We start from the raw sequence: 13,324 nt of genomic DNA, 5'->3' as shown, positions 1-13,324 counted from the left end.
TGACATAGCCTATACAAGGAATAGCAGTCGGCTGCTTTCCCACTTCATTCAATCTACATCACAAAAATTTTCTCTTAAAGACATGGAAAATTTCCACTACTTCCTAGGCATTAAAATGGTTCCATCCAATAAATGCTTAATTCTATCTCAGTCTAAATATATTATGAACATTCTTGAAAAGACTAGTATGGTAGATGCTAACAAAGTATCTGCACCCTTGGCATCGTTGACAAGATTAACTTTGCATGATAGTTCGAAATTTGTTGATGTCACTTGGTACCACAAAGTTGTTGGGAGCTTGCAATATCTGTCTTTTACTAGAGCAGATATTGCCTTTACAGTAGGTAAACTATTGTAATACATGCATCAACCATCCAAACTTCATTGGTCAGCTGTTAAAAGGGTATTACGATACTTGAAAGGAACCAGTTCTTATGGCTTGCTACTTTGGCACCATAGCTCTTTGTTTGTTCTTGCATTTTTCTGATGCAGATTGGGTAAGGAATCATGATGAGAAAACATATAAAACAACCTACATCGTTTTTCTTTGTGCTAACCTATTTCCTGGCCATCCAAAAAGCAAAAATTAGTCTCATCCTCCTCTACTGAAGCTGAGTACAAAGCTGTTGCTAATACAACTATTGAGGTTTATTAGCTAGTTTCTTTGCTATGTGAACTTTAGGTTCCTATCACTCATATTCCAGCAATGTATTATGATAATATTGGGGCCACTTATTATTCAACCAAAACTCTCTATCACTCAAAAATCAAGCATGTGCCAACTGATTTTCATTTTGTAAGAGACATGTTTTAATTAGGCAAGTTTGAGTCTATCATGTATCAAGTAGGGATCAGGGCATTGACCCTTTTATTAAGCCTCTCACCAAATAGCACTTTCAACTACTCAAGTCCAAGATTGGTGTCATGCCACAGCCCCATATCTTGAGGGGGCATAAAGGATAAGACTCAACTAATTCATTATTATCTTGTAAACCTAAGATGTTGTACTATCATGTGTAAACTTATCTATTTAACTACTTAGAGCCTACGCTTGCATATTAGGATTCTCATTTTTTAATAATACTTGAGCTTTTTCAGTATTAATTTTGTTCTTTTACAAATTTCATTTTTCCAAAAAAGTAGAATATTTCCAATGATGGGATTTTAAGAATAAATAAGGATCAATCCTTTTTTTTTTTTTTGGTTTTTTTTTTATGTTTGTTTTTCAATTCTAACTGTAAAACAATGATATAGAATCATTTTATCACCAAAATAAAAATAAAAATGGAATGATAATTAGATTGAAGTAAAACATGTATGAATATGTAGTTCAAGTGTTAAAAAAAATTAATAAATAAATCACATAGGGTATAAATTACACAAATCCCTTCCCCTCCCCACCCCTTACTGTCCCCTTTCCCTTTTTAGCTTCAAGTTGTTTCATATATAACTTTGGTTTTTTAAAATGCACATAGTCCGCTTGTAGTTTAATTTTCTTTCATACAATATCCTTATGTAAGTTGAACTTTGATTTAATTGTTGACTATCAAATTTCAAAGTTTAACGAAAAAAAGGGGATAATAGGAAAGAAAATTGAAACTATAAGGGATTATGTGTAACTATTTAAAAATTGAGTGTATGTACGAAGAACCTTGAAATTAGGGAGCCTTAAAACTATGTAGGGTGCTAGTGTAATTTATCCAAAAACAAGTATACCCAAAGATAAAAAATAAAATATAAAATATAAAAAAAGGTGAAGAAGCTGGGTCCTTTCAAGTTGGAAATTCTGACCGTATAATAAAAGTCTTACTTCTTAGTATTATGCTTTGAGGGGCTTTATGAGTCCTTGAATATTGGGTTCTTAACAATATATACATAGAAATCCAAATTGGACCAACCATCCAATGTATTAATTAATTACAAAATTGTGAACTTGGAAATCTATGACAGAATTCATTACAAAATTTATCCATTCATTTCAAATTGTCCCTTCTATCCCTTGTTTTATCTCTCTTATTTAAAATAGATTAATTATTCTTAATTACTTGATTGGGCCATCACATAATCTTGAAATATTTTAAAGCACATGTTATATTCCAATTGTTTATGGTTATGAATTCCCACAAAATTAAAGCTAGCAGGACCATTTCCATCCAATACAGAAAACATATGGTTTTATCTTTAAAATCTTACACATGTGGATCCAAGTAGGGGTTGATGTGTCTATAATGTGGCAATTATGAATATATATTTTTTTTAAAAAAGTAGACCATATACTATGTATCTCCACAGAATTTTATTTTTTTATTTTCTAAGCTTCACTCCTAATTCAATAATTAATGCTGAAACATGAATTTGGACATTAACAGATGAGACATCTTTATCTATTTGGCCTACTGCCCATTCATTCCCACGTCAGAAAATTAAATAAAAGAATGACAAAAGGGTAACCTACATGTTTGATGAGAACCACATATTCATTACACTTGTCCTTTAGATTGTGATCTGAAAGCTGTCTTTTTGACCAACTGAAACCATGGAAACTTTTTACTCTTTTGTATATGTGTTCCTCTTCTCCTAGCCTCCTAGGTATGAAAGTTCCAACTAATAACTTCCAGAGTAAGATTTTTGAAAGTTCTTAGCAGTTTGTAAGTTTGAGAAGATCGTATAATACACACTCATTGTTGTATTAGAATCTTTATTATTCTTGAATTGCTTTTAAAGCTTAAATTTAAAAATATATAATGAGTCTAATAATATAATAAAATTTTAAAAGGTTAAAATAAACAATATATCAATTCAAATAAGTTCCAAATAAATTTTTAAATTTTAATTTTTGAAACAATTCAAAGATTGATTAAAAAAAAATGATTGTAATATATAAATTTTTAAATCAGATCAAGATTATCTTATAATTCTAATAGTTTTACCAATTTTTTTTTTCTATCAACCCTCGAATTATTTCGAGAATAGAAATTTAAAAATATGTTAGTGATTTATAATTTCATATAGAATTTATTATGCCTTAATAAAAATTTAAATATTTCACTATATTTATATAGTTCATGAATAAATTTTTAAACCTCAATAATTGAAGCACAGAACTGAGAAGAAAAGGTATTGATACTTCAGAGTGGTTGATAGGAGAGTGTTATTAATTAGAAAAATGTTACTTATTGAGAATATTGGACAAAGTTAATTTCACTTTTTCCAATTTGATGTAAGCCTTTATCAATCTTAATCAAATCTATGTAATTATATATTATGAGATCTATTAGTACAAATAAGCATTTCGGAAAATAAATCTTTTTCCTTTCATTTCTTGTACAACTGCCCAAAGATGATTAGATTATAGGTTTCCATCATAAAGCTAAAAATGACAGCTCATAAAGGTTGTAGTCAGACAATTGCATTGCAATAGACTACTAAGAGAATAAGTAATTGTCATGCATGTTAGAACTGTATGATTAAATTGCTTTCCCAACTACTCATTTTATTTAACTTATTTCCAAGTATCAAATTGGCAAGATTTCAAATTTTCGACCAACTTTCTGTAATAGAATATGAAATGCAATTATATACATTAATTAACTAAAAAATTTTAATTTTAATTTTCTTCATCTATTTAATCCTATTAAGTGAAGTTACAAACAAACCAGCTGCCTCCTTCGAAACTATATATATATATATATATATAGTATTATGGTAGTTTAATTGAAAGTAAAAATAGTATTTGTCATCATCTAAAAATTTAAGTTCAAGAAGTATTCAAAATAAAGCTAAAATAAACTAAATACTTTTATTAATCAAACTAGTAGGTTCAAGAAAGATCATTAAACATCCCACATATATGGTTTTTCTCTGGATAATTGTTATATATTCAATGAATTTCATATGTTGGGAATATGGTATTAATTAATTCATGGAAGGATCAGATATTCAAGTCTCTAATCCATTGAATTTTATTCCACTGCAGGATTATAATTACATGCAAAAACCATTTTCCACATCCATAGTATATATAATATATACATTTTTTATACTTTAACAAAGGCTTAGACTTTCACAATTTCTTAAAGTAGAGACAAATATATAAATATTTATTAACCATATCCTTAAATCTTTTTGTCAAAGATTTTCTTTAATGAGAATCTACGTGTGAGCCTTTATTGTTGTTGATGACCCATGGATGACTCATGCAGCAATAATAATGCTAAAGACGTGCACCTACCATCATCTTCCATTTTCTTTTTTCTCTTTAAATACATCGACCTTTGTAAGCATTTTCTCCCTCCCCTCACACATTCAACATAAAAAATACATAGCAAGTTTCAGCTCTCTCCAATATTCATCAAAATGGTAAAACAAATTTCAGAGAAGGGCTTGGCTTTGTACCAAGCTGAGAGGTCTCCTATGGTGTACTCACCCAGGCTACCTGCCTCCTCCCACTTCCATGGAATCCCCTCTCCTGTAAATGGGCTCTCCAATCCCAAACAAAGTAACTCTCTCTCTCTCTCTCTCTCTCTCTCTATATATATATATATATATATATACAAATTTACTCGGCTTCATCGGGCAGCTTATTTTGTAAGCCCAACCTCTACTTACTTGTAATTCGTGGTTTATTACCAATAATAAACCACAATGATGCTCAGTATAAGCTGTTCGATGATGCCAATAGATAATTTTCTTATATATATATATATATATATATGTATATATATTTGTGTCTGCATATCTAAGTATGTTTCTTTGCTAATAGTTAAAACAAATTGATATTGCAGCAGGCAGAGAAGATTCAGTGCTTAATTGGATAAACATGATTAGAACAAAAACTGACAATTTTGCAAGAGGAATCCAAAGACATGGTAGATATGACAACTTTTCTTAAACCAATTATATATATATATATACATATATGTAGGAGTTCTGATGTGTATAATTATGATGTTTATATGATCTGCAGTGAGATTTGGGTCCAAGATCACTGAAGCAGTGAAAGGGAGGTTGAGTATGAGAGCAAGAATTATTCAAGTAGGTGGAGCTAAGAAATTCTTCAGAAAGTCGTTCACTATCAGAGAAGGAGAAGAACTTTTAAAGACTTGCAAATGCAATATATCAACAACTGCAGGGCCTATTTCAGGCCTTCTTTTTATCTCCACCCACAAGGTTGCCTTTTGCAGTGAAAAACCAATCAAATTCTCTTCTCCAAAAGGAGATTTCCTTAGAGCCTATTACAAGGTAAAACCCTCCCCCACTACATATTAACACTTTTAGTTACAGAAAAACCGAAAAAAAAAAAAATTCTAGCTCTAAATCATTGTTTGGCCATAATATATATATATATATATATATTGTGACCAAATTATACCTAACTTCAAGTTGAATTGGTCATCAATATGAAAAACTTCTCCTTATTTTTAGTGACACGTTATATCTTTCATTTGCGAAATTTTATATTTTTAGGCACAGAATTTTCCATGTCTAAGTATCATCTTTTGTTCCTAACATATTGTTTGTTATCCATTAATTTTTTTTGCAGGTTGTGATTCCTATTAAGAGAATTAAGAGAGTAGATCAAAGTGAAAATGTAAAACAGCCATCACAAAAGTACATAGACATAGTCACAGTTGATGATTTTGAGTTCTGGTTTATGGGTTTCTTAAATTATCAGAAAACTTTAAAATATTTGCAGCAGGAAATCTCGCAAGGTTTGAATTAAGTGGCAAATATTTTGGAACGAGAGGTATTTCTTTCCTCTGCTTCAGCATGTATATTCACATGAAGTGGGGAGAGTTTAATACAGAACCATACCGTGTATAAATTTTGCTCATTGGCTTTGATTTTTAGGTAAATCAGCCAAAGTTCTGTAGTTGTATGTGGTTTTATGAGATAGAGAAAGAGGAAATGCAAATATTTGAATAAGTTCCTCATTTTATATCCAGAAAGAAATCATTTTGTCATTGTTGGCCTTACCCTTCCTTATTCTTTTTAATTTGGTAATCAAGCAGCAACATGATGATCGTAAGAGAAATGATTCAACCCCTTGGCTTTCATTCAATGATTCCAAATACTTGCTCATATTGAAGTCATGAATCATTGAACAATATTTAAATAAAAACTCTACTTTGTGCATCCTAAAAATGGACTAATCACATCTTCTGGTAGAAAACAATTATTTAGAATAAACAAAGTAAATTTATGTAATCCAAATTCATAGCACAAAACAAGTATCCCTTTGGAATTGAAAGATAAAATCAGAATACAATACAAATCAATAAGAAAGACTAATTATTAGATAAATAATTTTTACTGTATATTCATTGATTTGCATTCAAAATCATTAGATTTGTACAACTATCAAATCTACATGATTTGTGTGATATGACGGTTGTAAATGGTTCTCTCACAATCCCTTTCATATGTAAATATACATATATTCTTAGATAATTTATGTACCAATTATTTCTAAACATATTCATTAAATAATAATGATAATAATACTAAATAAATAAATAAATAAATAAAATAAACTCAATGTGAGCCTAACATCCTTGGAATTCTTATAAACTAAATGCATGATTAACCATAACAAGCTAGTTCCTCGCTGCAAACTTTATTTGTTTATTAAACTTTGAACACCATTAAGATCAGGCAGAATGGTAATAAGCTTATATTTGTACTAAACTTTGTAGCAATCCAACATCTTAACAGTAAGATGGTGTTTCGTTGCAAGATTTGTTAAATGAATTATAGAATAGAATGGAAAGGGGGAAAAAAAAATGGTGTAATTGAAATCAACACATTAATTATTAATAAAAATAAAATTTTTAGACAACAATATCCTCGGCATCAAATTACTTTTTATTTTTAACCAAAAATATTTTTCCACTTTCTTTCACTATAATTTTTTATATGATTAAAAAAAAAACCACAGCAATTTGATACAATTAACGAAATTAATTAAAAAAAGAATATGAATAAATATATTATTTTTATCGCTTACATATTAATGTATTTATTTATTTATTTTAAATAACATGATATAAACTTGGATAATGAATTTAAATAGCATTAATTATTAATGTTTTTGAAAATAATAATAATAATAATAATCGGATCACCGTGAACAGCCAGGTGTCCAACAAATAGAAACCCTCTGTGCCTTCTTTTAATTGGATGTATATCTGCAAATTGGGTGGGGTCCACAGGGGTAAGACATGGAGTATATATATATATATATATTTTTTTTTTTTTGTTTTGAAAATATAAACATGGATAAGGTTCAAGGCAGAATGATCAAATTATTTTTAAAATTAGATATTAAATTTTAAATTTTAATTTGTTATATTTGGGTCGAATTTTATCAAGTTTTTCCGTTCCAAGTGGTAAGTGAAAGGTTGAAATTTAAAATTTTTACTTCAAAAAAAATTAGGTCCTATAATAACTGTATAAAATATATTCAATCATTTTACAATGTAAATGTTCATACAGTGTTAATATTTTTTTAAAAAAATTATCATTAAAACCATGCAAACATCTACATCGTATATATATGTTTTATAAAAATATATTTTAGCAAAAAGTGTATATATATATGTATATATGTTTATCACATATTTTATCAAAAATTATATAATAATATATATCCATTTTTTATCACATATATATATACAACGATGTACATATGTGTATATTTTTACACCGTGCAGATTTAGATAAAATATGTTATGAAATATGAACGGTGCAGTTTTATCACAATAGTATATGTATATTTTTTATTACATATTTTTTTGATACACAATTTTATATATTTAACCAAGGTGCAATTTTTTTGTCACATATTTTATCAAAAAAATAGTATGTAACATGTATACATACACGTCTACAGCGATATATCTTTTGTGTTTTTGGTGGGGTCCATGAGATTAAAAAATGTGGTAAGAGAAAGTAGAGAAAGAAAATATACTGATAACTGTGAAAAGAGAAAATATGTAAGATTATAAAATCCAATAAAAATTAAATTTTTGTGTTTTATTTAATTCAATTGTGTGCCTTGATGAAGGGTAAAAAAGACGTTTCATTGTTAAATAAGTTTGGAATTGGGATTTTCTTTCATATTCGAGAGGAATCCTATTCCACTACTTTGTTGGGATTGATGGAGCAATGGAATCACAATTCCATCCCCATTCTGTCCAACCAAATAGGAGAGAATTAGCATTTCATTTTAATGGCCATTCCATTCCATCAACAATTCTTGCAACCAAACACTAGCTAAGTTCCAAGACTTGAATCAAATAGAATAGTTATTGAATCTGATACTTTTCCCCGGGGTTATTTAGCACATATACTCTGTTCTTTGCCAGTTTGAAGGTTCACCTTTAAACATCCAAATAAGCTTAAAACTTACTGTATCTTGCTGGTGTTTTAGATGATGGTTGGTCCTACATTTTACCGATCCCTTATCTAGCGCAAGATAAGTGTTGGCTTATATTCTATTTTGTTGAGGTTAACCTTAGTTTACAGCTAAATTTTTAGGAAGAGTTAGTTTGTAGATTGCACTGAGGAAGTCTTCATGCAATATACCTTATTTACATAAAATTTACTCTAGAATGATTGATTAAAAATAAAAAACAAGAACATAACTCAATAATTAAACACTTCCCTTGACATGAAGGTAGGGTACAGAAATGCAGAATTAAAGAATTACAAACATGAATCCCAGGACACATTGAACATTTGAAATAACTAAATTGAATTGAGGCATGCTAAAAACATAAACCATTTATACAGTATAGAATGAGAGATTAACTTGTTTTTTTTTTTTTACATTTGAGTATAACATTTATCAAAAGAATTCCAGCAAAAAACAATATATATCAAATGAATACAACAGGGAACAAAATGCTAGCCCTCATGTTGCATTCATTTAGGTTCTAGTCCAATAAATTAAGAAATTTTTTGTATAATTCAGAGAAAAGAATTTAAGTCATCGTTAGTAACTTGGGTACTTTCTTATTAACGAGACTGTTTGCAACAAGTAAGAACACAATCCTCCAAAAACTGGGTTAGCTGAGAAGTATATAGTTTTGGGTCATTTCTGAAATGATCAACATGGGGTGTGGAGACAAAATTGCAAGCTCTAACCTCACGACCGGCCCTTCTTTGCTCCTCGATGAATGATTCCACAGACCCTGCAGGAATAACTCTGTCCGCAGAGCTGTATATGTATAACTGCGGACAACTTGGTTGTCTTGTGGACAATACACCCAACACATCGGAAAGCCTCCTGTGATGTAACAAGAAGTTCATATTAGCGTCAAGTGTATATAAAGTTTGAATATGTATATCAAAGTAATAGTAATTCACTAAAAGGAATTGATTCAATAAAGTTTCAAAGATGCATTTAGCTGATAAAAAGTTAGGTAATTGACATCAGTATAAAGGTTTACGGGAATGAAGTACCAAGAAAGGACCTGATGTCAATTGAATGCACTAATGGCTAGACAAGGAACTGTAAAATGCATAGCACACAACTGCAAATGTATACAAAAAGTAATTGTTTAAATGTATACAGGATCCGTGTTTGAGCTCTGTATTTGAAATTTGTTGACATTGCCCCAACAAAACTGATTCCTAGGCAGAACATAATCTTAACAGCACTCTAATTAAACAGCAATATTACATAATAAGATTGAGCTGTGTCAATTTGACAAACTACCTGTTCACGTTAGGAAGATTCAGAACCACCTCAAAGACCTTCTCCAGAACCAGTAACAAAGCTGCTTCAGTAACAGCAGGTTTTGGCTCCACTCTACTTTCAGCCAATACTCGCAGTCCTGGTTCACTGGAGCTTGTGACCCCTTTTGTGGCTACACTATGCTTCTTCAGAAAGGCTGCAGAGAAACCTGAAGCCCATACCTATACAAAATCAAGAATTAGTGAGCATAAAAAACACAAACTGTGAACAGAAAAGAGCATAACAAACTCCAAAGGATTCAAAACAGGAGCAGATGGTCACTGCATCATTATTAGGCTCTCAACAACTGAAAGAAGCTAGAGAAAGAACACTACAAAAAGAAAAATGCATAAATCAACTCCTCAACTTCTTTGGATTGAACCAACTATTTTCAGTTTAGTGCAGTGACGTTAATAAGTAATGCCGTTCAAATAAAAAATATCTATAATGTACAAAATGCTAACACTCACATAATCATGTAACTATTTGGTAAGGATCAAATCTACAATACATGACTAAACATTGTTACATGAAAAGCAGAACTCCACATTTGCCACATAATTGAATTCTAGCTATTGACATGTACTCTTATCAAAAAAAGAACATATCTCATTGATTATCTAAACATAAATCTCATACAATTTAAGCACTACTAACCTGGGGGTCAGGTGCTGCAGCAGGTGCAGAATCCACAATGCAGCCCCTAATCCTTGACAATAAGGAACAATCCTGTTTCTGGAACTTCTCCAGGATAGCTCCATATCTGAAATAACATTAATCCAACCAAAAATATCAAGCCAAATAGTTTTATAGAGAATGTATTAGAAAAAATGGCTCTATAACAGATTTCTTATGTCTGCATTTTAGTTTTTGTAAATAAAAAAGATTAAAAAGTACGCACGTTAACCATCCAGTGTTGCTAAAAGTGTGAAACACCAGGTTCTTTCCATGTTCCTCTTCTAACCACTCAGCCAAATGGTTCACAAGCAAGTCTATGTGCTCCTCAGCTTTCCCACCAACTTGGTAACTGAGAATCTCAGCCATTGGAAATGTAAAAGTAATGGCATGAAACCCTTTCGAAGTATACCATTCAGCGTATCTCTTTAGATGCTTCTGCTTCGCTCCCAACCATCCCAGCAAAACCACTACAGTCCTAGACTTTGCAGATGAACAATCAGAACTACCTGTAACATCTATTGAATTCGGCTCAGGCAAATGCCATCTGTACATAACATCAGGAGGAGATGTACGTGTATCATCTGCATATGCAACTGGACTTGGTGTTTTAACCAACTCGGCAGATTGATATAAAGTAAGAAGAACAGGAGAACAAGCAACCCAAGAATAAAACAAGCTGGGAACAAAATTATGGGCCAAATTAGGCACCGGAAAGTTAACACTAGGAACAGGCACTCGAATTCTGGAAACAAATGACAAGTTTGCAAGCTTAGAAACCGAAATATGCGAAACCCATGACCCTTTTGATTCTTGCAAGGAATCACAGATTGACGAATTCGAAAAACCCGAGGAAGAGGAACAAGTCCCAGATAATTTATTAGATGGAAATCTAATAGAAAAATCAATGGAGACAGAGGTAACAGCAACTGCAGCGGCAGCAACAAGGGGCCTTTGAAGGATTCCAGACAAGGAACACATATTGGATAAACAATCTCAAATCTCTCATATACCCAATATCAATCCAACGCCCATATACAAAAACCCAAAATCTCTAAAAACGAATAAAAAGAAAAACTTTGTTAAGACCCAGAAGCACAAAACGATCAAAAGTTGAGAATCACGGGCAATCTGCACAAAAATAAATTGGAAATATAACAATAACCCACCAACCAAAACAATGCAATAAAAACAATAAATTGCATCAAATTTGAATTAGAACAAAAAGAAAAGTCAGCAACACGATTTAAACATTATACCAAAGGCATTAGGAAAAGAAAATATCAAAAAACACGCAATATGAGAATATTGGATCAGAATGGGAATATTCTTTATATTGGAACAGATATTCTTTACCTGGGTCCTTGAGAGATTCGGGCTGTCAAATTCCTTTTGACAGCCCGAGCATTCCAAACCGACCAAGAACCTTCCCTTTCCCGGAACCCAGAAAGCCTCTCAAATCAATCTTCCAAAAACGCGTTCCTTCGGTTTTCTGCAACACAAAAAATGTGGGGTTTTAAAATATTTTATTTAACTACTAAATATAAAATAATGTTTCATAAAAACAATAATAAATATTCATTAAGCATGCAATTCGCCAATCAAACATGTACACGTGCTTTTGTAATAGAGCGTTTAAGGTCAAAAAAGTTCAAGACAGTGATTGTGGGGCATTGGTATTCCGGTGAAGTAGGAAGAGTTCATGGATGAAAGGACTCTTTTGTCCTCAACAATACAAAATGGAAGCTTCTTGACCTCTATCCCTGAGGGTAAATGAGGGATGAGGAATTTAATTCTTTCTCGGGAGATTCTGATAGCGTTCTCAGACAACAAAACGTGGAAAGAGAAAAAAAGGGCAGAATGGGTAAAAAGACCCTGACGAATTCGATCGTGATGAGCACCTTAAAATTGACAAGTCACAAGAGCTGCAAAGATCACGAGCGTCATATCCAACGATAAGATGAGCGAAGCAATGAATGGAACTAATTTTGAAAAGAAGAAAATTTAAAAGAGTAATGCTATAAATAAATGTATCAACCTAGATATTAAAAGTTAAATGTTAATATTTTATTGATTGGCGTATTATTATAATTTATATATCTATAAATTAATTTTTAAATGAATAAATATAATTAAATATAAATTAATAAATATTGATATTTAACATCTATTTTATTATATTTATTTGTTATTTTTAATTTAAAAAAAATTGAAACCCGAGTAAAATGGAAAAGGAATATTAAAACTTTTTTTATTTTTTTATTATCTTTAAGTAGGAAGGTCCAAGACAAAATCTACAAGCGAATATATGTATCCATTGCAACACCATGTTGATATCGAATGCATTTTCAATTACAAATTATATTTTGTTTTTAGCATTGATCTATTCAATAATAAATGTGAATGATAATATCAAATTTTAACATTATTTATTGATTAAAAAATAGTATTGACAAATATATATATTATTTTATCTATCAAAAAATTTTAGGTGAATTTCAATATTTTAACTTTAACTTTAACAATTAAAAAAGTAAAAATTTAAAAATAGTATTGACAAATATATATTTTATTTTATCTATCAAAAAAATTTAGGTGAATTTCAATATTTTGACTTTAACTTTAACAATTAAAAAAGTAAAAAATTAAAAAATTTATTACTCACTGGTGTGGACTTTATAAATAAAAAATGCAAATTGCATTTTGTGTGCTAAATTTGGCACCAATTCGACATCAAACATACAATTGGTGTTTTATGCAATGTCCCATTGAGGCATGTAAAAAGCACAACTATATTATTTTTTGGGATTGTAATGAGAAAATGCGATGTCATTGGAGTTGTTTTTAAGAGATGGATTGGCAATTAAAGGGGGAGGCATCTCCATCAAATGCAATCCCAAATTTAATCTA

General features: G+C 30.5%; 2 protein-coding genes across 3 annotated transcripts; one reads left to right on the top strand and one right to left on the bottom strand.

Annotated features, from left to right (window-relative positions):
- Positions 1-4,280: 4,280 nt before the first annotated feature.
- LOC107421956 (GEM-like protein 4) lies at positions 4,281-5,963 on the top strand. Of its 2 annotated transcripts, none has more exons than XM_016031323.4 (4): positions 4,281-4,498; positions 4,788-4,868; positions 4,967-5,241; positions 5,543-5,963. In XM_016031323.4, the coding sequence occupies exons 1-4, from the start codon at positions 4,357-4,359 to the stop codon at positions 5,720-5,722; spliced, it is 678 nt and encodes a 225-aa protein (XP_015886809.2). In that variant the 5' UTR covers positions 4,281-4,356; the 3' UTR covers positions 5,723-5,963. The 2 variants fall into 2 exon arrangements, with proteins under 2 accessions (XP_015886809.2, XP_015886808.2); XM_016031322.4 differs by having other exon boundaries at positions 4,282-4,498; positions 4,785-4,868.
- A 2,782-nt stretch (positions 5,964-8,745) lies between these two features.
- Positions 8,746-11,960, bottom strand: LOC107421965 (uncharacterized). The gene is made up of 5 exons (XM_016031336.4): positions 11,771-11,960; positions 10,641-11,545; positions 10,397-10,502; positions 9,722-9,921; positions 8,746-9,289 (listed from the first exon to the last, which is right to left on the bottom strand). The coding sequence occupies exons 2-5, from the start codon at positions 11,393-11,395 to the stop codon at positions 9,019-9,021; spliced, it is 1,332 nt and encodes a 443-aa protein (XP_015886822.3). The 5' UTR covers positions 11,396-11,545; positions 11,771-11,960; the 3' UTR covers positions 8,746-9,018.
- Between the last annotated feature and the right edge of the window lie 1,364 nt (positions 11,961-13,324).

Source organism: Ziziphus jujuba, chromosome 3, assembly GCF_031755915.1.
Source record: "Ziziphus jujuba cultivar Dongzao chromosome 3, ASM3175591v1".
Classification (NCBI taxonomy): Eukaryota; Viridiplantae; Streptophyta; class Magnoliopsida; order Rosales; family Rhamnaceae; genus Ziziphus; species Ziziphus jujuba.
Note: the sequence above shows the minus strand (reverse complement) of the source record. Positions and strands in the feature narration are given on the sequence as shown.

What these genes read in the sequence shown, in the direction of transcription:
- LOC107421956 (XM_016031322.4), top strand. Translation starts at nt 4,357, where the DNA reads ATGGTAAAACAAATTTCAGAGAAGGGCTTGGCTTTGTACCAAGCTGAG. An exon ending in AAGAGGAATCCAAAGACATG is followed by an intron (nt 4,869 to 4,966) that starts GTAGATATGACA and finishes TATGATCTGCAG; the next exon opens with TGAGATTTGGGTCCAAGATC. An exon ending in TCCTTAGAGCCTATTACAAG is followed by an intron (nt 5,242 to 5,542) that starts GTAAAACCCTCC and finishes TTTTTTTTGCAG; the next exon opens with GTTGTGATTCCTATTAAGAG.
- LOC107421965 (XM_016031336.4), bottom strand. Translation starts at nt 11,395, where the DNA reads ATGTGTTCCTTGTCTGGAATCCTTCAAAGGCCCCTTGTTGCTGCCGCT. An exon ending in CTGCAGCACCTGACCCCCAG is followed by an intron (nt 9,922 to 10,396) that starts GTTAGTAGTGCT and finishes GATTTTGTATAG; the next exon opens with GTATGGGCTTCAGGTTTCTC. An exon ending in AATCTTCCTAACGTGAACAG is followed by an intron (nt 9,290 to 9,721) that starts GTAGTTTGTCAA and finishes GTTACATCACAG; the next exon opens with GAGGCTTTCCGATGTGTTGG.